A 27817-nucleotide genomic window follows, 5' to 3' on the forward strand; every position below is an offset into this window, starting at 1 on the left:
TTTCCAATGGTTATAATCAGTCTGACAGAGGGAGGTCTCCCAATCATTGTGGCTTTTAGTATAACAATGACCAGCAGTGGGACCCTTTGTGGGGTGCCTTGAGACGGCATTGTTGTAAATAAGTGCCGTTTAACTAAATAATCTGAACTGAAACTATCTGTGTAGTTATGCTGCTATAGGCTTAGGCTGCTGGAGGACATAACGACCACTTTCACCCTCTTCGCTACATTCTCACACTACTCTCCAATTTTGCATTGTTTGCTGTTATTTCAGCTTTTAACCTTGTTCTCTCTTTTCTCTTCCTAGAAGCTACACCTGGCCTGGCTCTGTGTCTGCCTGTGACACCTTTCTGGAGAGGGGCATTGTCTGAGCTTCTGCTGGCAACAACTTAATGCTCAACCTCTACCGATGACCCAAATGGCCCTGTCTTTTAGTGTTTAACCCTTTCTCTCTCCTAGACATGGAAATTGACTGAGCTTTTACTGTAACTAATTATATGTGCTCTCTTTCAGACTCTAACCTTGAAAACTGGCTCAGAGTTGATCTGTTCTTTCTTTCTAGGTGAAACGACTAAAGGAGCTACATCCATTAACATTTACTTTTCCTTCCCATAGAAAGTACTCCTGGATCAGTGCTTCTGTGTTCTTTTTGTGTCTCTGCTCTGTTCTTTCTCTCAAACCCCCAGTCGGTCGTGGCAGATGGCCGCTCACACTGAGCCTGGTTCTGCTGGAGGTTTCTTCCTGTTAAAAGGGAGTTTTTCCTCTCCACTGTCGCTACATGCATGCTCAGTATGAGGGATTGCTGCAAAGTCAACGCCAGTGACTGTCCACTGTCTCTACATGCTCATCCGGGAGGAGGGAATGCTACAAGTCACTGACTGGATGCAATCTGCTGGGTTTCCTTAGATAGAAAAACTTTTTATCCAATTTGAATAAATAACTAACTGACTGCACTGTTCAATTGTTAGGATTAATAGGAATGTATGTACCTGACTGTTGTGAAGTGCCTTGAGACAACATGTGTTGTGAATTGGGGCTATATAAATAAAACTGAATTGAATTGAAATAGCCCAACTAATTAATTAGCTGATATCTTGTTATACTTGTGTTATTTTATGAAGAGAGCAGAATGACAAATAGATCTGTGCCATTAGGACTTGCAGTTATTTTTTAATCAATATTTTTTCTTTGTATCAAAATTGAAACACCAGCAGCAACAGAAATACCTGCTTTTTACTATGAATAAAAGCAATATAAAAATGTAATTTTCTTTTGCATTTCTTTGTAAAAACCGTTAAACCATATTATTATTATTACATTTAAGGTACTTGTTTTTTCTTTGTATTGAGTTTTTTGTGTGTGTTATGTTCAAAATACAGCATTTTCCTCAACATTATTATCATCATTAAAAAATATATAATTGTCTGCTGTTATTTGTATAATTTGCGCTAGGAATTGTGTGTTGTGGTAGCTATATGTGTGTTGTTTTAAAAGTGTTGCTTTTTAAAGAAGTAGCTTCATTACCACATAGGCCTCTTAAAGAGACTTCTGGTCCTTACCAGAAATTTGCATTCCTTTTTAGTCTAGTTTGTCTCTCGATACCATTTGGCGACTTTTAATTGTGTTTCACTTCTCAATGAGAGGAAGTGGTTATATGTTTCCTGCCCCTCCTCCAGCACAACACACACACTTTGCCCGCTGAAGTAAACGCAGAGCTCAGAGGGGAAAGCAGAGCACAAGCGAGCTGCGAAAGAAGAAAATGGCGATCACGCAGGATGTATGCTTACCCTCGTAGATGCTGCAAACGCGTTGAATTTCTTTAGCCTTACAATCGGCTTTCCTTTCCACTCTGTTGCACTTTATTCTTCAAAGAGGTGAGCTTGCTTTTACGGTGTTTTTTGGTCTCTTTCTGTCGAGCTGGTGCACAGGAGGAGTGCGGGGCAGAGAGACTGGGGTCGCTGTTGTTTAGTTAGCCATGACTGTTTTAACCCAGCGAGCTCATGTACTGAACGCCTATGGCGAGATGGCTTAGTTGCTGTGCAGTTTATAAACGCGTAAAATAAATCAAAGTTAAGTTTTCATAAAGAAGAAAGCAGAAATTAGATCTTCTGGGTAAACACTTATATAAAACGGCATCTTAACGTTAACCTTGCGCCAGTTGGTATTAGTTTAACCCTTGTTCGACAGCTGTGCGAACATTTCTCAGAAGTTTTTCTGCATTTTAAAACACTATTTTTGCAGATTTCGAATTTATTCACATGTAAATTGTTTTATATGGATCCAATATAATCTCCTTTTTAATTGAATCGAATCTGCAATGGCTGCGTTTGAAATAACACCGGTTCAATCGGGTAGCCGCTTCTAGCATTAGCGGCTATGCTAATTTGACGACGCAGTTACAGTGGACTGTTGTTTCACATCTTTGCTACTTGGGTTGTAAACACGGTTGTGTAAAAGTAAATTCGTTTTTTTCATTTAGTTTGTTTACGTTTTGTACACAGATTTTGTGTTTAAAATGATTAACTTGCAGGATATGTTTTTTTTAAAATCTGCATTTAACGCCCTCTGTCGGCTGATAACGTCTTGCAATGTGCAGCTAAATGTCCGACCCCCGCTCCTGTACCTATTCAGTCATATTCAGCTAAAAAATATTCACTAACCAGCAAACAACCCTAAATGTAGCAACATTGCAATTGTAATTAACGTGCATCAAAGTACATTGATACTGTGTGAAGAGTGTAGCATTTAAACGCACTGAACAAACCCCATCCTCGGGAGAAGCCATGTTGGTTAAGCTCTAACTCGGGCAACAGCTGAGATAATGGCCGATCAGGACCCGAGTAACTTTGACCTACTCACTCTATCTTTTCATTTTTTTCGTATGCTGATTGCTTTCACGGTCGCAGGCCTTTAACAGATCTGGGTCGTGTGTTTTCCTGTTATGCTGTTCAAACCTGCATTTCCACATAACTTCTTGAAACATTTTTCCGGCTGAAAAGGATTGTAGAGAATGTATCTTCACGTTTCACATATAGAACAACTATCTCAGTGTTTACTGAGATGAGTGTTTTTATACCTTGTTGCTCAATCTTAGCCAAATCCATTTGCATGCATTTTGCTTACAGGCTTTTAATCACAGTAAGGCAGTATTTTTATGCAATCAGGAAAGATTTAACTTTACGACACATTTTTGTTTGTTTGTGGTAGCGTTGTTTTAGATTTTTAAAAGAGTAATGTTTTATTATTTCTATTTATTTCAGAGATTTGGAATCGAAAGCTGTTGCCACCAAAGAAACTGAAGCATCTTAACAGGTTGGTGTGCCATCCTTAACACACACTTCCACATTAGTGTAGCAAGTTTAAATCAGCACTCCTGGTGGAGGATATATTATTTTTGGTAGCGATACAGAAACAAACTATTTATAGATGTTAACCTACATTTTCTTCATTTTTCTTGTACTCAGATATCTATAGCTCACAAATGTTAGCATTTTGTTTGTAATTTTCCCTTTTAATCCCTACTTTTGTACTTGTGTGTTGCTTTTTTTATTACTATAAACAAACCATTCTGTATCTATGCACCATGGTATCTGAATTAGTAAAAACTCCACAGACGATGAGTAGATTAAGACTGCAAATAACAATTATTTTGCTAATCGGTTAATCAATTGGCTATTTTTGTGATGAATTGATTAATAATCAGATAGCAAAAAGTGCTTAATAGGAGATTTTTTTACAGAATTTGAACCAGGGGAAGCTAAAGCTGTACCCCTTGAGGAGTTCTGGATAGAGCATATTGACAAAGAAATGGCATGTTTTAGAGTCTGTATACTCCAATTAACGATTATTCAATTACTAAATCAGTTGACGATTATTTCAATATTTGATTAATGCCAATTAATCTGATTATTTGTTTCAGCCCTAGAGTGGCTTATGTAACACTACTTTAACTTGTGGAGTGTCAGACTGGGTATGAAACAGACGGCTCCACCTTATAACCAAAACATGTTGAGCAAAACTGCAAACATCTGAAAGGGCAAAGACACAAAATGACCAGCACCTATTGGAAGTTCAGGAGGGAAACAAAAATGATAAACTTCCATAAAGCGCTGAAATGTGTTTCAGTTTATATGTCAGGTGGATGTTAAATGAGTACATGTGCATTATAGTAACAGGCAAAAACTTGCATCCTCTTTCTAGCCATTTCTCTTTAGGTGGTGAAGAACTTTTCTTTGTTCCATCACAGCGGTATGTGTTTGTGTCTGGGGTGGGATGGGATGGGCAACCCCTGCTTATGCTAGCACATGCAGTTCCGTTTGAATTGAATTGGTGGGTCTGGGTTGGTCTAGGCTGCTTGTGCTGAGTAAGCTTTGCTGTTTTAAAACTGGTAAATGAGAAGCCAGAATCCCAATGTTTTGTGTGGAGGGGTGTTTGTGCAGCTCTTTGTGCTCCACACGCAGGCACACAATGGAGCTGTGGATCATCATCTCATTCACAACCAAACAGTTTAGTCTTTCTGTGTTTAAGAGCCTAGATTACTTCATGAATCGTCTCTATGTTTTCAGTTTCCTGAGCGAGTTTTTGATATTTATGTGTTTTTTATTGCTTGAGATGAAGTTGAACTGTTGGTCTAGTCTGGGCATTTTAACAGGCAAAATTGTTTTGTTAAGTAAATCTTGTAATGCAGGTTTGTTTGGTTGCTGAGCTACTTTGGGTTTCATAGTTTCCCGGCACTGGAGCATACTTTCCAGATGAATGAAAGTATGCTCCAGTGTGTTGGGAGACACAGTGCTATTAATATACCAGGGTGCTAAAATGTTTTAGCTTTCACTTCTTTTCTCAGTCTTGGATTACTGTTCCCTGAGCCCAGCCGCATTGTTGCAATGGTTATTTTAAATGTACTAATAATCTTGTATATCCCTTCATACAACAGTGTCAGAACTGTGGAGTTGCAACATCAGCAATGTGATTAAAGAAATGGCATGTTAGCCGGTTACACTTATGTGGTGATAATGCTTGTGCAATAACATTAAAGTATTCATTTTTACATGAAGGGAATTTTATACACAGAATTTTTTTTTTTTTTTTTTTTTTTGCTTTTTGTGATTGTTTTACCCAAAAAAGTGTCCCTGTTGCATTTGTGCACTTCAGTTTATTCTTTTGATTGCTTCTTATAGATACCATACCTAAACTTTACATTTTATTGTTCTAACTTGTAGTTTCCAATAGTTTCTTTAATTTGTTCAGTTTTTTATATTTTTATCATGTTTTATATTCTGTTTGCACAGATTGTTTTACTCTACTATGAGAAAAAACAATCCCTCCAGGTATTAATAATCTAATCTAACATGCAAAATTATAAAAAATCCAAACGTTTAAACTTAAAGAAAAAAAAAAAACGTGGGAGCTTTTTTGCTCAATGGTTCATGACAGTTTTCTAGATTAGGTTTTTAAATTTACTGTTAGATTATTCTAAAAACTTAATTGCACCAGGCTGATAATGTCATGTTTATATTTTGATATTGCAGTGTCATAAATGGCCAAGATAAGCAGCTTTACTGCATTGTGGCTATGAGAGTCAGATAGTTGGTCATGGTCCCTCTGAGCAACAAACCACACCCAGGTGCTTGTGAGATTGAAACAAGTCAGGGACAGAAATGGAGAATTTGATGCAGTTTACCCATGCATGCTCAGACAGGATGTGAGCCACAGAAAGGCAGTTTTGCATAAGCAAGTTGTCGAGCCGTCTAGCTCTGCAGCGTCTCTGGTAGTGGAATCACAGCAGCACCTTGGACACCTTTTTGGGAAAAAAATAAGCAATGTTTTGCCCAGACTTTACACTTTTTCTTATTTGTTTTCTTCTGCTGCACTTTTGCATCTCACAGAATGTGTTTGTATTCTTTGCACTCTACTTTTATGTAGATTCTCCTATTAAAAATTTATAGTTTTTTTTGTGTTAAAATTAAATGCTAAATCTAAAAGAATGTATTAACTCCTCTGAAAGCAGCAGTGTTCCTTTCTCTCTCTCTCTCTCTCTTTATTTATTTATTTGCTTGTTTTTCCATCTGTAGTATCATGTTTCCTTTCTTCGATTACCTTGACCTGAAATGAACTGCCCTTATTCTGATTCCACCAAGCAGATACCGATTAGCTCACCTGGAAACGTCACATGTTACAAATTCATAAAAGCCTTTGGTATTTGGTGGTTTGTTGTGACGAAATATGTATCATCCGTTGATGGAGGAATGTCTGTCCTGGGTGGAAGCCTCCACTGTTTAGGCTCTGTGAGAACACACTAATGCAAATCAATGCAAATGATGTGCAAATTAGCCACGCGGCCACTCAGAGATGTGTGTTAATCAGGGACGGGTGTTGATTTGTAAATGTTTAAAGGCGCTTTCACGCCAGGGCTGTTTGGTCCACTTCAAACAGGCTTTGTTTCCTTGGATAGTGCTCTTTATTTGGGCAGGTGTGACTTTGGTCTGGTCGGCTTCCAAGTGATTCCTGGGTGAAGAAGTGATGCATTATTTCACATATATGTGATCTGAGAACTTTTAAAGTTATGCAATGCTTAACTCTTCGTCTGTTACCATAGCAGCACTTCCTAATCGCTCATTTTCTGTTCTGCAGCCTTCGTCTCATTTGCACAGAGCAACTTGCTCAATAGCTCCCCTGCTGTTCATACTTTTCAGCTACTTATGAGAGCCCTGTGCGAGCAGCTGTTGTGCCAAATTTCTGGGTATTTTCTCTGAAGGCTAGATATGTTGTATCTATAGTTCAAGGTAACTGCTCTATTCAGGTATCTTTGAATCTGTCATCTTGCATATGTGTTCATATCTGTCTGTCCAGCAGGGCTTTTTCTGTCTCCTAGAAAATATGGCAGTCAATTTCTGGGTTTATTGGTTCTCTGAACACCAAATATCATTTTAAATATTGGAAAGGAAATACCAGTTTCTCTTCAGCAATGCAATGCATTAATGTGTGTAGCATAATGACAACAAAACTCTGTCAGTGTTATTTTGTGGTTTAGATCCAAATGGGGATTTAGCATCTTTCCCGATGACTGGAATATCTACATTGGGATGTGGTTATTGTAGGTCACACATCCATCCTAGTTAGAACTTGTCAAACTATGTATTGTTTATTTCTCTCCAAATAGCTACCTGTTTATTTTAACAGTCTTAGTGGTGTGATGTAAACTCAAGTTGAATTATTCAAAGTTGAGGAAAGTTGCTTTGTTTTATTGAAAAACATTGCTGTGATTTAACTGTGTTATACTTAGTGCGGATGAATGAAATCCTCCGACAGCACTAGAAGACGTGCATTTTAAAGGAATATTCTCTTCCTTTTTAATGTGTGGGTAAATAAACAAGTGAAAAGTAAATATGCCTGAGGAAGGCTAGGTGTAATCGGTTGAGCCTGACAAGAAAGGCTTCTTTTAATATTTTTCTGTTGAACTGTAGTGTTCATAGCGCTGTGCAATAAAACAATAATTTATCGTTGAACAATGACGATAACAATGATAAAGGTGGTCTTTAAAATGTAGTTAAACAGACAATACACGTGGCCTGTCAGGACGTTCGTGGAGCCCTTTTTCACGATGTAGAAGAGATTGAGACCAGCACTGGGTGTTAATGGGTATTATTCTCTTCCTGGACTGAAACACTTTTACAGGCATAAACAGTACAATAAAGTGGATTTTGTGTATCAATATATTGCTAGTTGGGAAAGTATACTTTTTTTTTTTTTTTTTTTACTTAATGTTCCACAGGGGAAATATGTTTAGGCTATGTCAGTTTTGGAAAATGAATCTTATTAATTGTTAACTATTTTAATTTCTTTCAGTTTCTATCAAAACAGATTTTATCATAAAAAAAACTGGATCTTTAATTTAGAACATCGTGCCAATCATTAAAACTGGCTGTAGAATAGGAAAAAAAAAGTAAATTTCCCCATTCTCTACTGGTTTATTGCCTCCTCTGCTTTGCTTCTTTCAACTGTACTTGTTGGCGGAAGGCTGATTGATGACCCATTCATTAACACATGCTGCCTGTTGTGTATGTATGCACACTAGGGGGGCTCCCCATGTGTTCTAATGTGAAACCATTTGCTGAAGCTCCTGATGGTTGGAAGTACATGCTTGGGGACTATTCAGGTGTGGGTTGTTAATAAAGGCAAAAAACATGTAACTAGCTGAATTATGTCGGAGGGCAAAGAGCTGATTTCTACTATTATTGAAAACATGTTGACCAGAATAGCTTTTGCCACTTTTAAGCTTCAGTGAGACTTCCCAGTCTGGATCTTGGCAGACCAGCAATAACCTCCAACAGGCACAAACATGCTCCTACTTGACAGCTTTAAATGTGCTTTCAATGTGAGTAGTTTTGTTTGCACCACCTTGGTATAATAAACACTGTCCGCATCTATTGGCAACCCTTTTCAAATAGCATCCAGATTATGATCTTCCTTTATGGTAGAGCAGTGCAAGGATTTAATGGAGAATGCACCACCTGGTAGGTTAGCAGAACCCATGCATTATGCTACAGACTGGGTTTATATCACAGTGGCAAATAGTTTTCTATTATGATATTTAAGGCTGCTGCTCAGTTTTCAGGTTAAGGGTGTTTTAAAAATGTATTTGATATTATAGATGCATTCTGAAATAAAATACTCCTGATTTATTATATATATATAAAAATATTTACAGTCTGTTTTCAATTAGCTGATGTGCAATTGCACAGAATTTTAAAATGATTCCAAATAATAATTAATGTGGTTGGGACGTCTGAGTTGTTTCACTATCTTTGTTTGTATGTGTGGGTGAAGCGAAGATAAGTGCTGAGCAGTAATCTCGTTATCGGATTAGACTGCAGCCTTCTCCTGCTGGCTAAATGGCACACACACCGGAGCCACAACATCTAGACTTTATCATTCACACAGGGAGAAACAGAACCTTATGGGCCACTTAAAGGTAGATGTCATATAAGGTCGGGATACACCTGTCTGTTTTCTTGGCATTTTGAATTAAAGCTGCCACTAACCACGGTTTTTCCATCCTCATTAAACAACTTTTCTATTAAAAATCAAAGGCAGTTCTGTTTTTCGTTTCCTTTTAATTTATCTTGGAGCCATTTTAGCCTTTTATTGCATGTCAAACAATAAAATCTAAATAAAGACTCATTAAAGTATGAAATGTATGTTTAATGTTCTACCTTCATGACAAAAATAGACAATATAACATTTTATTTATTAATATAAGACTTCATTTAAAATAAAGTCTTACTGTTCCTATAAAATACTAAAACATTGCCCTTATAGTAGTTGTAGCCAATAATCCACAAAAAACTGTCAGAAAACCATAAAACCCATTTATTTTAGTCGTATATATTTACAATATATGGAGTCTTTATTTACCCCAACTAATTAATTTAAACTAGTGGGTTTTTTTTTTAGTTTCAGCACTAAACTCACAGAATTACTGTTATTTATCCAATTTCTCTTTTAGGACTGCAACGAATGATTATTTTGCTTATTTAATCTGTGGACTATTTTTTGAAATAATCGATTAATAATCGGATAGCCAAAGGTGCTTAACAGGAAATTTTTTTTGTCCAGAACTTGAATCAGGCGAAGCTAAAGCTGTGCCACTTGAGGAGTTTTGGATAGAGCATAATTGCAGACAAAGAAGGTTTTTCAATTTAAATGCAAATGTAAATATTTTTTGACCCGATTTTTGCCTAATTATTGCTCTGAGTGGGTTGTTGTAGCAAAAGGGGTTATAGATAGGGATGGCGTGATTATCGATTGGATCGTCTATCGGCGATTGAAGGGTTGGATCATGATTTATTTTTTCAAAGGGCGATCTTTATTAATTAATTTAATGCCGTGCTGGGGATGTAAAATCAATTTTATATGCGCGCTTCTCTGTAATTTAAAATGTTTTAATCATCATCCCCGTGATCTGTGCAATAGAGGGAATAAAATACGCCTTTCTCTTTTTTCCTTTCATTTTTCTTGGAGTAAGCGCCAACGCGGCTCCTCTTCGTATCTCCGCTCGTCATCTTCTTGTGCTATATACTCTGTGCGCCACAAGTGGTGCCGATGGTGCTGTATACACATATAGTCACAAAACGAATAAACCATGACAGGCATACATTTGAACAAGTAACTTTATTACAAATCGAGAGTTACAGTGTGAAATAAACTGGCTTTAATAAATAATGTGTACAAACAAAAAAGCTTAAACGGTAGAATTTCTTAGAAAATGTGAATGTTACCACAAAATAAAATCACTTCAAATATGACGCCTACTTAGGTTTGCCTTTCATAAGAAATTATTTCAAATGAACTTAAAGCTTAAAACATTAAACAATAGAACATTGCAGCCTGCGTATGATAAACAAATGAAAATAAATATATGACCTACTTTTACAAATTATTTGACAAAAAAACAAGCATGTTAACTTTATCTGGCTTTAGCAGACTGCGGTACCGGGTTACAACATTCCCTGCTTTACTGAAAATGCGCTCCGATGGCGTGCTGGTCGCAGGAATGCACAAATATTTCTGTGCAATTTTTGCCATTAAGGGTAAGCGGCTTTTGTTCCTTTTCCACCATTCAAGAGCGTTGGTTTCTCCATCAACTACCTCTTCTTGGAGGTAATTCGCCATTTCCGCCTGCGCTCGCTGCTCAGGAGTTGCAACAGAAGCAGGTCTTATTGTGCCAAGGAGACTGCCAAGTGTTTTCTTCTTTTTGCTTGGCTGAGACTGGGAGAAAGGAGGTGCATCGTCGTCATCCGTAGAGTCCCGCACAGTCACAGGTGGTCCGGAAGTAGTCTGCTTCCAGAACAGCACCATCTCATCCTCCAGCTGGGTTCTGATGTAGTCCAGGTCAATACTGCCCACGTGAGTAGCTTTGTACCGCGGGTCAAGGAGGGCAGCTGTGCGCATTAACTGGATGATCTTGTCGTTGTCATATCTACTGTCAAGTTGCTCCAGGATCGTTTGTTTAATGGCTGCAGTCAGTTTGGCATCGCTCTCTTTTTCCTTGAGAGTATCTTTATTCAAGTGAAGCAGAGGCAGCAGCGATGAGATGGTGACGTCACGCTCACTTGACAAGATGTCTGTAAATTCAGATACAGACTTCAGGCCTTCTGTGAAAGCCTCCAGCACGCTTACATCTTGCCAGCTAATGGTTGGTAGTCTGCGCCCACTCGTGTCATCAGCAAAAACCCTTCTGATGTGAGGTAGCAGGGTGAGGATCCTCTCTGTCATGGCATATTTGCTGCCCCAGCGCGTTGCACAATCCTGTTTTATAACAGAAAATATAATGGGCAAAGGGCAGTTAAAGGTTGAGTAAAAGCAATGTGCGTATTGTTACTTTCTAAATGCGCTGTCTTCTGTGTGTATGTTTGTATGCAGACACCGATAAAACTATCCTCCAATCTATGTTATGTTATTATTGGTAATAATACAGTGGCAACACTAAGCTAGTGATGAAATTGTACATTTTTAACAGAAAACATATGATTGAAACTGAGTTTATCGCTTGGTGGGATAACGGCTATATGTTAATACTTACAGTTATTAAAGAAAGCGGTTTCTTTATCCCCTGTTGCTCTTGCTCTTTCCTGAGTTGCTGTCGCCTTTGCCAACTGTGTGAAAAGGCTCCATTTATTTGGCGACACACTCCGAAAGCCCGGTCCGTTTTGTTTTTTTCTTTATTCAAGGCATTGTTGACGGCTAAGTTCAAATTATGCCCGAAACAACTGATCCATGGCCACTTAAAATTACGAACAGCTGCAACGATGTTGGCTTCGTTGTCGCTTGTAATGCAGACGACTTTCTCTTCTCCTATTCCCCATGCTTGCAACCCATCCTGGAGTGCTTCAGCTAGCACCGCCGCGGTGTGACTCTCTGGGGTAAAAGCTGTCTCGAGACATTTGGATTTTAATGTCCAGTCTTTTGAGACATAGTGCGCAGTTATGGACATATAAGGAGACATGTTAATGCTTGACCACATATCCGTAGTCAAAGCAATGAAGTTGGCCTCTTTTAATTCATTAACTGTTTCCCCTCTCAGCTGTTCATACAGTTTTGGCACAGCAGTCTCCGAGAAATATTTCCTCCCAGGCGGTTTATACTGCGCATCCAGTGTAGTCAACATTTTTTGGAAACTTTCTCTTTCAACCGCCTGAAATGGGACGCACTCCTTCGCCAGAAATCTTGCAACAGCTGTTGTACACTTGGTCCATCTTTCGCTGCCTGGCCTGTATTTAGTTGATTTAGCAAAAGCTGCTGATATTGTGGGCTGCCCCCGTGGCTGTCCCCCAGAAGCACCTGCAGCGCTGCTGGTTGGAGGCAGTTTTGCGGCCTCGGCGGGGTGATGGACTCGAATGTGCGCGAATAAATTTGTGGTTTGCCTATCCTTCGCAGGTACACATAATTTGCATAATGTGCAAATAGGCTGTGTTCGGTCTTGAGGCTCACCGTTAGCATTTGGATAGAACCTAAAATATGCCCAAATAACCAACTTAGCATTCTTTTTGGGCACCAAATTGCTGTCTGACTTTGCCATGTTTTCGGCACCAAGATTTTTTCTTTTTGATGACATAATTGCGCCCGTCAATAATAATTTAGTTATGAAATAGTTATGACACCAAGCACTGAACTAAATAATTTAACAACTAAGGCCAGCACAACTACAATAAAAGCGAATCTCAAATGCTAATAAGGCTCAAAGTGTGGGAGAGTAAGCTTGTCATTGTCATCTGCAGGGAACGCACCCATAGAGGGAAGAACAGTGGATGGAAGAGAGAGAGAGAGACGGCTGGTTTGAAAAGGAAGGAATCCAGTAAGATACAGGACTGGACAAAAGGTAAGAAGACTGTTGTAGTTGAAGTGGGGGGAGAATTTCACATGTCTGTCACTGGGAGTGTATACAGTTCCCTTTCAGTCGATTCACTCAGTACAACACATGAGTATGGGATATCACGCCCTGCGTGTCCTGGCTGAAGCCACCTCTAATCACGCCTCCTAGGCAAATGATGTGATGACGACAGGTGACAGGCCCCGCCTGCACTATATACCTGTCCGTCATCATCGTCATTACTCAGTTCTTACGCTCTTCACCTCGCTAAGAACACCTCTTTGAGTCAGGCTAGCTAGCTGCTGCTGGTTAGCTCTGTGTCTCTTTTCAAAGGGCTACTTGGAATTAGTTCAACTGCTTTTGTTGGAGTTAGTCACTGCTGCCTGCTGGTAAGCGTGTCTGCCCGCGAAGCGCTGATTTCAAGCAGTTCGGTCTGGCTTTGTGGTTCGGGATGAGCACAAAGCCAACACAAGCGAAGCAGAAGTCATCTATTCGTCCCTGTCCTCAGGGGTGCGGCTTCTCGCTGAGAAGGATCAGCATGAGGCTTGTCCCGTCTGTCTCGGGATCGTTCACGCTCGCAGAGCGTTGGCGGAGCCCGAAGCACGTGCGTTCTGTCGCCAGCTTCGTTGCTCGACCCTGGAGAGGCGGGTTAAATTCCTCGAAAAGGTGCTGGGAGAGGCTGCTGTCTCACGGCGAGACCCACTGCTCTCCAAGGCGGGAAACCCAGTTTCGTCCGATTCTGACGAGGACGGCTTTTCGGTCGAAGTCCCCGCTTCCAGCTGGGCAGACCATATGGAGTATATTGATGGGTTAGCCGATAATGCAGGTGCTCGGTCTCAGCTTCAGCTAGAACCCCTTCAGGGAGAAGAGGACGTACTGGACATCGTTTTGGATGTTCATAGTCTGTCTGATGATGAGGATGAGTCTCTGCCGAGTCAGGCTGCCGCTGCTGCGCCAAAAGACCCGGGCGACACGTCTTTCTTCTCTCTTTGCCGCCGTGCAGCTGATACACTGGACGTGGAATGGCCATCCCCACCTCCTGCGGAGAAGCCATCGCGATTCGTGGGGTTTTATCTCTCCTCGGAGCCGGCCGCAGTCAAGCATCATCTACCCATGTTCCCAGACTTTATCTCTGAGTTGACGTCTTCATGGAACAAACCACTGTCCACCTGCGTCACGGTACCGGGTTATGGACAGTATCTGGACCTGGAAGGCGCCGAAAAAGCCGGACTGGTGAATCTTCCGCCTATGGAAGCGTCTTTGGCAGCATATCTGGCCCCATCCCAAAATCACGGTGTGGGTGGTCCAACATCGCTTCCGTCTAAGCACTGTAGGTTCTCCGCTGCTCAATTGGAGAAAATCTACAAGGCTCAAGCCACCACCGCTCGTGCCCTGAGCTCCATTACCATGCTGCAAACATACCAAGCTATGCGCTTGGCGGAGCTTGGAGCCACAACACCGCCGGAGAGTCCTGTGATGCCACTCTTGAATGAGGTGAGAATCCCCGCTGACTACATCCTCCGTGTATCCTGCTGTGCAGCGCTATCACTGGGCAGAGGGATGGCATCGACGGTGGTTGCCCAAAGGCACCTGTGGCTGACGCTCTCTGACATCCCGGATAGGGATAGAGCCGTCTACCTGGATGAACCGGTGGTAGCTGACGGGCTGTTTGGACAATCTCTCGACGCCATACAGGCGAAATTCGAGCAGAGGAAAAAGCAGACCGAAGCACTGCGCAGTATCATCCCCAGGCGAGATGTGAGACCCAAATCCAGCTCGGGCACTCGCAAACCAGCTGTACCGCCACCCCCAGCGAAGAGGATGACGCGACCCGTGAGCTTGAACCCTCAGACGGCACAGCCACAAAACCACAGCCAAGCTCCCCGAAAGACGTCCTGGAGCAGGGGTCCTCCTCCGGGGCTCCAGAGGGACTCGACGTCCCGAAAGAAGAAAACACAGTCCTCCTAGCTGTGGGACTCGGGACTCAGGAGTTTCGGGAGCAGGGAGACATGTTTGCCAGTTGTCGGCGGGTGCCGTCCAAAAGAGGTTTTGCTGGTGTTGTTCGGGATCCCAGTCCCAAGAGGCGCTGCGTTTCCCCCGCACAGTCTCCCAAGCACAATTTCCCAACAAATATATTTGCACTAAAAGCCCCCAGTTTGGGTGCGTTGAATGTGTTTCTGAGCACTGCAGTTGTTCCAAATGTTTGTATGGATGCTCCAAATGTTTCAATAAAGACAGTTTTTTCTATGAAAAAAGTCAAAATCAAAGAGCTGCAGGCAACAGCCAAATGAGGCTGCACCTCTCTCGCACATCGGGAGAGGGCAGCACCGTTCCACCAACAGTGCCGCAGGCCAGTCGCCTGGCTTCACGTCTCCATATGTGGCGCGCATGCGCACTCCATCCTTGGGTGGAGAGGACCGTTGCTATGGGTTACCGTTTACAGTTTCGCCGGAGACCACCCCACTATGTTGGCGTGGTAAACACGGCAGTAATGGCCCAAGCAGCAGAGGTTCTGAGAGAGGAGATAAATACACTGTTGGCAAAAGGAGCTATCCGTGCGGTTCCCGAGTCGGACATGAACAGAGGTTGGTACAGCCGTTATTTTGTTGTTCCGAAAAAAGGGGGCGGGCTTCGTCCAATCCTGGACTTGAGAGTTCTGAACAAATATCTCCGAACATACAAGTTCAAAATGTTAACACTCAAGCAGCTTCTGAGTGCTATCAGCCCGGGCGATTGGTTCGCCACGATCGACCTGACAGACGCTTACTTTCACGTAGCTATACACCCGGACCACAGACAGTTTCTGAGATTCGCCTTCGAAGGCAAGGCGTACGAGTACCTCGTACTGCCTTTCGGTCTGTCTCTAGCGCCTCGCACATTTACAAAATGTGTAGAAGCAGCGCTAGCACCTCTCAGAGAGACAGGGGTCCGCATTTTAACTTATCTGGACGACTGGGCTTTAATAGCCAGTTCCAGAGAACAGGCGACAGTGCAGCTGTCTCGGGTTCTGTCGCACATTCAAGCCCTAGGATTTTTGGTAAACTCTCAGAAAAGCTCGCTGATCCCAAGTCAGCAATTTTCATTTCTCGGTCTGGAAATATGCTGATGGGTATGATGGCATCTATGATTGCAGTAGTACCGCTCGGTCTACTGAAGATGCGCCCATTCCAGCGGTGGACCCGCTCTCACCGGTTGTGTGCATGGCGTCACCGCAGCAGAAAGCTAACGATAACCACTGCCTGTATGTCGGCTCTCAGCCCTTGGCGGGAACCAGGACTGTTGTGCCGAGGTTCGCCAATAGGGAGAGTAACCTTTCGCAAGGTGGTATCCACGGATGCCTCCCTGAGGGGGTGGGGCGCGTTGTGCGATGGCATGGCCGTGAAGGGGGTTTGGACACTAGTACAATCCAAACTCCACATAAACTACCTGGAGCTCTTAGCGGTTCTGCTGGCTCTGCAACATTTCTGCCAGGTTCTGTTAAACCAACATGTTCTGGTCAGGACAGACAACACCGCTGTGATTTCATACATAAACAGACAGGGAGAGACTCGTTCACTTCCTCTCCTGAAACTATCTCACACCCTCTTACAGTGGTGCAGCATACATTTTCTGTCTATCAGAGCTACTCACGTCCCGGGACGTCTGAATCTGGGTGCAGATTTGCTCTCCAGAGGCGGACCTCGGGTGAGAGAGTGGAGGCTTCACCCTTCCGTGGTGGCACAAATATGGTGTCTGTTTGGGACAGCAGCAGTAGATCTTTTTGCCACCAGAGCCAACACCCACTGTCCTCTGTTCTTTTCCATAACAGATCAGGATGCTCCGCTGGGAGTGGATGGCCCTGGCCCATCCATGGCCCAATGTACTCCTGTATGCATTCCCCCCAGTGGAAATGATACTACCTGTACTAGAGAGGGTGCGCAAACAGGGCCTGTCCCTAATTTTGGTAGTACCCCGTTGGCCTGCAAAGTCATGGTATTCCGAGATAATCAGCCTGCTGGCAGCAGAGCCGTGGCAACTCCCCGTTTGCCGGGATCTCCTCACTCAGGCAGGGGGGGAGATATTTCATCCACACCCAGAGATGTGGAAGCTGCATGCTTACCTGCTGAGAAGTCCAGCTTATTAGCCAAAGGCCTCCCCCCTGATGTGGTGGCAACAATACAGAATGCAAGAGCATCCTCCACTAGAGGCTTATACGCTTATAAATGGTGAGCTTTTGAGCAGTGGTGTGAGGACAAGCACATTGTTCCATTTCAGTGCTCTATGGTGGAAGTTTTAATGTTTTTACAGGATCTGCTGGATAAAGGTCTTTCCTTTTCCACAATTAAGGTCTACTTGGCTGCCATTTCTGCCTGCCATATTGGTTTTAATGGAGTCACACCAGGTGCTCATCCTCTGGCTGTACGCTTCTTAAAGGGGGTTCGTAGACTCAGACCTGTGATTAAACCCAGTTTTCCTTCCTGGGATCTCACATTGGTACTAGAAGCTCTTTGTGACCCTCCATTTGAACCTTTGGAGTCAGTAGATGTGAAGTTCCTTTCATATAAGCTTGCTCTGCTTCTTGCTCTGACAACTGCAAAGCGAGTTGGAGACCTCCATGCTTTGTCTGTAAATCCTACCTGCATACACATTTCACCTGATGGTTCCAATGTCACCTTGCGACCCAATGCATCTTATCTTCCTAAGGTTATACCTTCGGACTACAGCTCCATGACTATGGAGCTTTCGAGTTTTTGTCCACCTCCTTTTGCATCTGAGGAACAAAGGAGGTTACACTTCCTGTGCCCTTTACGTGCACTGCGTAGTTACGTTGACCGTACTCAGTCTGTGAGGTTGTGTGATCAACTGTTTGTGTGTATTGCTAACCCAGCAAGGGGGAAAGCTCTGTCCAGACAAAGACTCTCCCACTGGATTGTGGAGGCTATTTCTCTGGCTTACAGCAACAGGGGTCTCCCAATGCCATGTGGTGTGAGGGCTCACTCCACCAGGGGCATAGCGACCTCCTGGGCACTATTTAGAGGGGTGCCCATGAGTGACATTTGTGCTGCAGCCAGCTGGTCTTCGCCGCACACATTTGTAAAGTTTTATCGTTTGGATGTGACAACCCCTTCTGTGGCTCACTCTGTTCTTTCTGCTGGGTCTGAAGTGCTGCACTAGTATGCAGTGTATGATCCAGGTTTGATGGCTGCTCTGCGGGGCGTTTATATATGTCCCATACTCATGTGTTGTACTGAGTGAATCGACTGAAAGGGAACGTAAAGTTATGCATATAACTACTGTTCCCTGAAGGAGAGTAACGAAGTACAACACATTGCTGCCCCGCTGCTCAGCTGGGCTCGGTGAATAGCGGCTATCGAACTGAGTAATGACGATGATGACGGACAGGTATATAGTGCAGGCGGGGCCTGTCACCTGTCGTCATCACATCATTTGCCTAGGAGGCATGATTAGAGGTGGCTTCAGCCAGGACACGCAGGGCGTGATATCCCATACTCATGTGTTGTACTTCGTTACTCTCCTTCAGGGAACAGTAGTTATATGCATAACTTTACGTTAGTTGTTTAGGATTTTTTATGAATTTTGGATATAAAGAATATCTTGGCATACATGAAATTATTTTATGGTAATTTTTCAGCATTAAACTCTGTGTCAGACTCAAAACATTCAAACACTCAAAACACAGAAAAATGCATGGTCACATTGAACAATTAAACAAACCTGAAATATTTTTCTTTGTTGCTTCACACTGATTGGTGTTGCAGTATTCCTGACGCAGTAGTAGATGTGTTTACTCAGACTGCTTCCATTTGTATTGCTCCTAGTTTCCACCGAGTCGTCTACTGTTAAAAGGAAACTGTCATGGCTACTTTAGGCCAGAAAACTTTATCTGACCTTAAAGAGTTTTTAAACCCTCCTGTTGCTTTTCTTTTTTCTTTTTGTCACCTGTCTGTAGCTATAATGCATGAGCATTTCTCCATATGATATTCTCTGTAATTATAATGTAAAGTTTTAACACAGGTTCACATAATATAGCAGGCACAGCAGTCTTCAAGCAGCCATTTCCAGAAAAGGTTTATGCTGTAAAATGAATATAGGTACTGTACTGCATAGTGAAGACTAGGGCTTCAACTAATGATTATTTTGCTAATCGATTAAACTGTCGACAAAAGTCGCTTAATAGGATATTTTTTTGTACAGTTTTGACCCAGCTACTGCTCTGGGTGGGTTGTTCTTTTAGTAAATAGCATGTTTTACATCTTTTCTGTATACTCCAGTTAAAGATTATTCTATTACTAAATTAGTTGACAATAATCAGTTAATCCAATGAATTGTTTCAGCCCTAGTGAAGACTGTATGGTCCCACTATAGGAAAACTGCATGTGTAGCCCTATAGGTGTTTCCTGGACAGACTTTTAACTTCTGCATTTATGTCAAAATAGGCTGAAAATGGACTTGTTTGGAACAGTATGAGAAGGGGGGAAAAAAGGGATTCACTCACTCCAGTGTTCAAAATATCTCAAGAAGGAAAAACAAACATTAACATTGACTAATTCTAAACTTTTGATGAAGGAGATAAAGCAGAAATGTGGGTGGGCAGGTTACTGTTAAAACAAGTGGATGACTCATCCCCAAAGACCCGAGGCCTGTACTTCTGCGCACATTTCCCCTGTTTGGACAACTCTGTGTGGGTGCCTCTTGAGCCCCCTCCCAAAGCTGCTGTCACAGTAGTGAACTACGACAAGTGTTCTTATCTGGTCCTGCACACGGCCAAGCTACACATGTAACTGCACGTCATGCTGTTTTGATAGAATTACAGACCTACTGCAGCCCCACAGTCGCGTCTGGGACATAAACTCTGCTTGTGCTCAAATCGTCCCCGTTCTGTTCGGCCTCCCATGCTCTTCTTTGCATTTTCTTAAATGTCATGTTCCTTCAATTAATCCGTTTTCTTGCACTTCCCCAGCAATTCTGTCATCTTAAAATATGAGTTTGTGCTAAAAGGTATTTGCTTTGTCGAGGGAGACTGCTCCTGACACTGATGTCATCTTGCTCGGACAAGCCCAGAGGAATGGGGAGTGGTTTTAGAACATCGCCATCATAACTAGAGCTGATTAAGCGCCAGGAAACATATTTAAGTTGATTGTTCTCAAAAAGAAAAACATTTTAAAATGTTAAATTACTATGTCCACTATTTGATGTCGGAGGTTTTTTTAATGAGTAGTCTTATGGTTTTCAAGCATGTACAGATGGCTAAACTAACTGGATAGTTATTCCATATTTGTAAGACATTTCCTAACAATACGCTTAAGAGCGAGTAGATTTGTTTCAACGATTCTTGTAAGCTTTTCTTGGCTTGCTGTGCTGTGCTTTGATGGAAATGTTAAAGTGTCATTTTTCTTTGTCCAGAAAGCAGGTAGCTTTAAATAGATCTGTGGTGTCATGGTAACCGATAAATCAAACACAATGGTGGGGAAACAACGGCTCTCTTACATTTAAAGAACCATGAATTGTTTTAAAAGGCTTCTCTGATGCCTACAAAAATTTTATATTGGAAAATAAATTAATTAATCAATAATAGTTACAACTAATAAGTTATTTTGATCAAAAAATTAGGTCAGATTACAGCGCCGCTACTGAACGATCCTATCCATTTATCTACACTTTGGTGAGATATAAGAAATAAGTTCTGGTCACATTCTGTAGTTTGGCAATAGATCACTGTTTTAATGCTATATGGTTCAACAGATTTGTTGTGTTGTAGTTACTGGTCTTAGGGTACACCACGCTTTTTAAAGAACTACGGTTTCAAAATGATTAAAAATTGTCCGTCATGGCGCTCCTACGGCTAAAAGCTCTTTTAATAAAATTCCAACGTTTGGCCCGGAGTTTGCCCTTCCTTTATGCATTTTGCATGACTGCCTGGTCAAGTTAATTTTTGTTTTTTATTTGTTAAATAATATTTCCAGAGTTGCAGGGTGAATGTCTTGACTCTGGAGACTCATTCAGATTTACTAGTGATTTGCCCGAGTTAAGATCTTGGTTTTGTTCCACTGGTTATGATTTCCCACACTGTATTCACCAGAATTACTATATTTTCTATAAATGGCTGGATATTGCAGTTTTTAAACTTTGTTAGTTGTAAACAGCTGTGCTGTGTTGCAGCTGCACACTTGGTGGTTGTCCACATGGGTTTGTTTGTTCTCCTATGTTGGCCAAAGGACATACTGGTTGCTTTTTGAACTGCAAATGTATAAATAGGTCTGTGTTCCCCAAATAGGCAGAAAAAATTAACATGCCTTTTTTAACCTGTGGTCTAAAAAGAAATAAAGGCAGTGAGGCAAAAATAGACGTCTTTTTTTTTTTTTTTTTCTTTTAAGACTGGTCCTTTTATGCTGAAGAGATGTCTTTCTTCAGCAGCATGTCCCTTTTTTTTCCTCATTTATTCTGTGATATTTGTTCTATTAGAAATGATTAGCTTGAAATGTTTGCTGCTTTGGCATGGCCATTACAGTGTTGACAGCTTTGAAGCGATTGTGTCAAAGGGCAATCTGAGATTGGGTTAAAATCTGAAGGCTACAGATAGAATCAGCGATGCCTATAAGACTTGCAGTATTTAGTTGAGCTCTGTGTTCCAGCTTTGTAAAATCTGTATGTTTTTGGTTGCAACCCTGCCTCTCTAATAATGGCAACATATACAACTTGAAAATTTTAGTCTAACTTGGTTTTGAATAATCCGATGGACATTAAACTCTGCTGGGACGTTTTTGAGATTGCTTTTGTTTGTTTAACGTGGTTAAGGTTGCCCGACTTTTATAATCCAAGTCAAAGGTCAAAGTGCTGGTGGTTCTATGTCCTTCAGCTTCCTCGGTCAATGTCTGATCCTGCAGATGGACTCCACCAACCTGTTACTTCAGCTGGTATCAGTGTTTCCTTGTTGAACTTGTTCTGCTGCACACCCTCAGATGCATGACATAGCAATACAGACTCATTTTGGCTGAACAGAAACTCCAGATGCAGTCCTAAATATCGGAGTTACATGTTGCCCAATGAGCAACTAATTTTAGGGGTAGCTGAATTACATCAGGGGCCGTCGCATGCTAGCTGTTCTTCCTAATAGATATTCCAATCATTTTTATGTTCGTTGCCCTTCTGAGTAACAGAACATTTACACTTCAGTTAGTATGAGCTAGGGCTATTTTTGTGTTCTCGTAGCCTGAAGCTTGAAGCTCTGTGCCAAAACTTGTTTCCATTTCAGTGATTGGATTGCTGCCCCTGAAGTATTTCCCTGAAATCCTCCCAGAGCATACTGCTTTGTTGTAAACATGATGGAACCTGCTCTGAAGCATTCCCCGTCTGTGCAGAATGTTTATTTCTATTCAGGAGAATGGAAAAAAAGGTGTAATAATTGTGTAATTTAGCACATGGTAACAAAAAGAGGAGCCTTTTCCAGAAATGTGAAGAGAGAAAAGATTGCACATATGTTTTTGTTAATGTGTAGATCTTTTTTCCGTTTATATCAGTATAAAGTTGCACAGATTTGTTTTATATGTTATAGTCCAAGAGGAGGGAAACGAACTAGTACATTTTTTTGGACCTAGGAAAACCCCATTTTGTCTCTGTATGAAAATAAATAATGCAGAAAAGAGGGCTGAATTTTGTAATGAGATGATGATTTCATGTTCATGTAGAACATGTAAATGTTTGTTGGTTGATATTTGTAGCTTTTTTGTATTAAAATGCAGCAGAAATGGCAACATTGAGTGAAAAGAGTTGCATTGGTTAAAAATGAGCTGTAAGAGTCTGAAAGCCTTTCAGTGCTTTCCTACAGGCTTGCACAGTCATGCATTGTTCATCCAGCTTTGCCAGTTTTGTAACTGTCTGCTACATTCCTTCTTCATCTTCAGATCATAGTTATTCTTCATCTTCTCAGCCCATATATAGATTGGTGATGCAGATTGTTCACGCCGATGGTATTTCCAGTCCTTTTGTTGTTTGTATTTTCAAACTGTGCTGAAGATGACATTTTATGTTTAGCTTTGTTCTTTAACTCCTGTTGATGTTGCCTTAATTCCTCTCTCTTGGTCTGATAGTTTAACAGCGATGTGTAACGATGATCATTCCTGAAAGGTCATCAAATACGCTATAAGGACAGGGTTTTCAGTGTTTAAATATTTTGAAAACTTGTGTTCAGATTTCAACGTTTGCCAGTCTGCTGCTTTTTAGACTCTATTTCAATTCAATTCAAAAATATTTTATTAATCCCAAAGATTTCAGCTTATTTTTCCGCATTTGTTTTCATGCATATGTTATCGAAAAAATTATTTCAAAGGGAAATCTCAATAATAAAACACAAGTTTATGATAGATGTTTAAAATGCTTTGAGTGATTCAGAGATGGCGGAATTAGCTGAGGGAAGTATCTGGTGAATCTGATTAGTTGAAGAGGTTACGGATATAGATGTGGTTTAAACAATGTTTTTCTCCCTTGTTTTTGCAGTGCCACAGCATACCTGGTCAAGACAGAGACCCTAATCAAAACCGCATCCCCCTCCCCATCCATATATACAACCCCCCCACCCCCCCACACACACACACACACATACACACAGTCCCCAGCAATGCCAAGGGGGGCTGATCGGCCTGCTGCCTGCTCTGACAAGCTCTGCCTCATCACCTCACACCCTTGAGGCTGTGCGTAACCAATCTTTGACCACTGACCTCCCAGTTGTCGACCTGGAAACCAAAGGTCGCCTGTTCTCCGCTGAAGTCGGGGACGCCCTCTTGTCCTGCCAGGAGCTGCAGCCACCAGTGACTTTCAAAGGTAAACGGTGAGAAGCAAATGAGCTTTTAGTGAACTTTTCTTACAGTGACACCATGCTTCGTAACTCCATTGTTTGCTAGAGATATCATTCTTAAAGGAGACATGTATTAGCATTCAGATTTATTAAAATGAATCCGAATGCTAATGCATGTCTCCTTTAGCTCAAACTCACTAAAGACTTTTTCTTACTTTTGTTCTACTATTACTACTACTACTATCTACTATTGTACTAATTTTCACGAGCCTTCTGTTGCTTTAGAGTAATACCTACTCATAATTGCATAGTAATAATAATGTATGTACTTAATTCATAGCTATCGACACTTGACGTAGACAGTGTCTATTCTAAGCATTTAGCTTGTGAACTTTGAGGTACAATTTGCTTTTATTGATTTGAGCATTTTGCACTGAACGTGTAACTTTCTAATTCACAAATATAAAAAAATTGAAGTTTTATGATGTTTATAATAAAACTTGATTTGCAGAGAAACGTAATTTATCAGAACTGAAAATGTGTTTTACTCATAAAACCTGACTAAAGAGAACTGGAAATTTAGCTGCATAAAGTAACTAATATTCTTATCTGCAAGCCTTTCTTCTCTTAAATGTTCCTGACATTGCCTCTCTGCATTTCTTGATTCTCATTGAGTTTCATTTGAGCTTCAGCTGTTTCTAACATCTTTTCTGTTTTCTGCCTCTATCCCACCTTAAAGTCTGATCCTTTCCTTCCTCTCTGTTTCCAGGCATGGCTCCCATTCGGGATTCCGTCAGCCATTCCCCTAATCAAACAGGTGACACAACATCATGGCTTCTTTCTGAACTCTGTATCTGCATGCCCTTCTTCCCTGTAGTGCCCTATGATGACTGTTTGCCTAAAAATTGTAGGACTGGTTCTTGACCTTGACAGAGGATGCATTGTGTTCAATTCTTATCGGTGTTATGGAGATATATAAGCGAGGAAGTGATTGTTGAAGGGTGCAAGGAAAGATCTGGCAAACACTGTAAGATGTGCAAACCAAGACCTGTTTTTTGAGAAAGTGGAGAACGCTAAATGGAAAAAATAAAAAGGCAAACCTTATCTAGACGGCCAGGAGTGTTTAGTTGACTCGTAGCCAGTCCTGTTGGCTTTCTACACCAGCTAGAAAACTTGGCACGGCTTCATTAAACGGTCTGTGGTTTGGGAACTTCTTCGCCATCAAAAACAGCCAATGTATGAAAATTCTGTATCATGATTATGTGCAAATTTGCCACGTTCATCAGTAAAATCACAGTTTTGTTAAAATGTGCTTAAAATCAGGTGATTAAAAGTCAGTAGAATAACCCCTGTTACATTATTGTATTAGTGTGATGTAATGTAACTCAAAAATCTGTTTAAAAGTCAAAACATCTTTTACATATAAGGTTCTATCGTGAGAAGAGGTTAAAATAAAAGGAAAACTAACCTATGCCCTAACTTCCACCTGTGCACAATTTACTTTGGACAACCACAACAGATTTGTAAATGTCGGAAATATTTCACTAAAGATGCACCCAGAGTTGAGTTTTTACAAGAGTTGACTAGGTCGGCAGCTGCCCTGCAGTCTGGACACTCTGTTAACCCACAAGCCTTTATTTCTTTTACAAACAGAAAGAAACTGAATTTTGTTTATCAGCTTTTTCTAAGGTCGGTGTGTGTAGTATTTTCATTAATGCTTTTATTATGAAGGTTTACAGGAAGTTGCCTCGAGTTACTTGCTGTCTTGATATTTCATTAAACTGCTTGAGGCAAAGAGCCTTGTATTATTACCCTGCAGTCCTGCCAGGTATAACCAGTCCCTTGGTTACTATAGGAGGAGTGCAAGAAATCTACGTGATATAACAGGTGGAGAACTACCCAGATCGTTTTTTTTCCCGCATATTAAAGCTTTCCTTGCTCCGTTATAAAGTAAAAAAAAAACACCAACTTTTAACTTTGTTCTCTTTCATGGTTAAAACTACCTCTGTTTAATTTAATTGACTCCTGGTTGTGCTTGAAGCATCTGCATTAAATGAACAATCCCCAAAGCTGAAGTCTTTAAAAGCACTATCCCCAAATATGGTTTTATAAGTCATTTCATTCTAAAATGACATTTCTAACTGAGTTTTCATGATGGTAATTATTAAAACGGACTACCCCTCTCATTTGCATTATGATTTAAAAACAGCTTAGTTGTTGCATTAAAGATCCTCTTGACTGCTTTTATTACACTAGTGTCAAATTATCAGGGTTCATTAAACTTCGCTTTTAATAACAAACATTTGTTTCCCACTATGAGAATGAAATACTGATGTAATTTGACAGAATTACTACAGTAAATATACCTCCTGAAGATTTAGGGAGTCACCTCAGAGACACAATGGGTGTGTTTTAATGGTTAGAAAGGCAAAATTGGATATAGTCTGTGAAATCTAATTTAAAAACTATGCCAGATCTGAATACTGATGATCTAAGGCTACGTTCACACGACAGGTCTTAATGCTCAATTCTGATTTTTTTTTGGTGAAATCCGATTTTTTTGCGTGGTTGTTCACATTTCCAAATATTTGTGACTTGTAGTGATCTCCTGTGTGAACGCATTCATACAACTCATGTGTCCCGCATGCGCAGTAGACGATGCAATGACGTCACATGAAGCGAGCGTGCTTAGTGTTTGCGGAAGTAAATAAATGTTGGACTGTATCTTGCGAGTTTTAAGTTGTTTTCCAGCACATTGACAACCATGTCCGCCATGGTTGTTGTTTTTCTTCCCGTTTCCGCGTAGCAGGACCCAGAGTAGTGACGTTTGTCGAGTATCAATGACGTACAGATCGGATGAATGCGACCTGGCCGTACAGACACAGGTTTGAAAAGATCAGATACGTATCGGATTTAGGACCACATATCCAAGTGGCCTGGGTCACATTTGAAAAACTGGATCTGTGTCGTTCAGACTGTCATGAAAAGTTTGGATACAGGTCGCATACAGGCAAAAAAATCAGATTTGGGTCACTTCAAGCTGCAGTGTGAACTTAGTCTTAGATGCCTTCACCTCCCCTGCCTTGCCAGCTTCTGCCTTCTCTTTCCCCACTCAGTTGCCATCCTTCCTATGCCCTCCAACTCCTCTTCAGCAGCAGCCAGTCGCCTGCCTGCCTGCCTCACTGAATCGTTTTGGCATGCTTTTGTGTCCTGCTGTGGAGACAAAATGGTGGCAGCTGTGTCCAGGCCTAGTTTTGGCAGCAAATAACGTTCTGGACAGTTGGCATATTAAAGCTTGGAGAGAATAACAAAACATAAGATTGTGAATGAGGAGTTCAATTAAAACCATCCACCCTGCTGATGTTTGTAGTATTATTGGAGGTCTGTTTCTTTTGTGCTGTGTGCCATAATGGACGATCTGGTTGATCTTGTTTTGGCTTGAAGATTTTGATTTAGCATCAGTTGTCAGGAAAAGATCGTTGAGTTTGTAGCATAGTTAAACAGCTCTGTATCACATTAATATATACCAACTGTTACTAACTGAAGCCTGGGGAGCAATTGCTTGATGCACATCTTTTACTAAGCTACCCTAATAGTGTTGTTTTAAACTGAATCTCTGGAGACATTTGAAGAACTGAGCTAGAAATTAGTTGGAAATGTAGCTGTCTTTGTGGGTTTTCTGAAAGTAGCGAGGTAGCAAAGGAGAATGAAATCATGTGCTGTTAGTCCTCTGTGCTTTTAAGAGATTTGGTGACCACCCTGGAATGGTCCTATGGAAGGTTTAAGTAGATTTTAGTGTAGATCCTTTGCAAACCAGTTCTGGCATCAAGATATGAATGGTGTTGACTTCTGTGCTGTCGTTACAGACAGACTTCACTCTATTCTTATTTTTAACAGATGTGTCAAAAATCAACCTCTATTCAACAAGTGGTGGCAGAAGATGAGTCTGGAGGAAATATAGCTCTAACTGCACAACTTGACTAGAGTGTCTTAAGTGTTACTTTTGCTGTCTCAAGTGGCAGTTTATGAATGGCCAGAGACAGTTTGGACCGGGACTCATCTTTGCAGCAAAATGGCCCAATGCTTTAATGAAAGAGGCTACATACAGGTCCTTCTCAAAAAATTAGCATATTGTGATAAAGTTCATTATTTTCCATA

The 27817-nt window shown here is 41.2% G+C and overlaps 1 protein-coding gene across 4 annotated transcripts in view; it reads left to right on the forward strand.

Moving 5' to 3' along the window:
- Window positions 1–1556: 1556 nt before the first annotated feature.
- Window positions 1557–27817, forward strand: part of LOC124863254 (trinucleotide repeat-containing gene 6A protein-like) — a 48132-nt gene continuing 21871 nt past the window's right edge. The window contains exons 1-5 of one of the 4 annotated variants that reach the window (XM_047357562.1): window positions 1557–1873; window positions 3260–3311; window positions 12776–12876; window positions 23362–23692; window positions 24429–24476. In XM_047357562.1, coding sequence (XP_047213518.1) covers window positions 24431–24476 — 46 coding nt within the window. In that variant the 5' untranslated portion in view covers window positions 1557–1873; window positions 3260–3311; window positions 12776–12876; window positions 23362–23692; window positions 24429–24430. The remainder of the gene's footprint in view (window positions 1874–3259; window positions 3312–12775; window positions 12877–23361; window positions 23693–24428; window positions 24477–27817) is intronic. The other 3 variants (XM_047357561.1, XM_047357563.1, XM_047357564.1) reach the window with 3 other exon arrangements.

This window comes from Girardinichthys multiradiatus, chromosome X (genome assembly GCF_021462225.1).
Source record: "Girardinichthys multiradiatus isolate DD_20200921_A chromosome X, DD_fGirMul_XY1, whole genome shotgun sequence".
NCBI classification, from domain to species: domain Eukaryota; kingdom Metazoa; phylum Chordata; class Actinopteri; order Cyprinodontiformes; family Goodeidae; genus Girardinichthys; species Girardinichthys multiradiatus.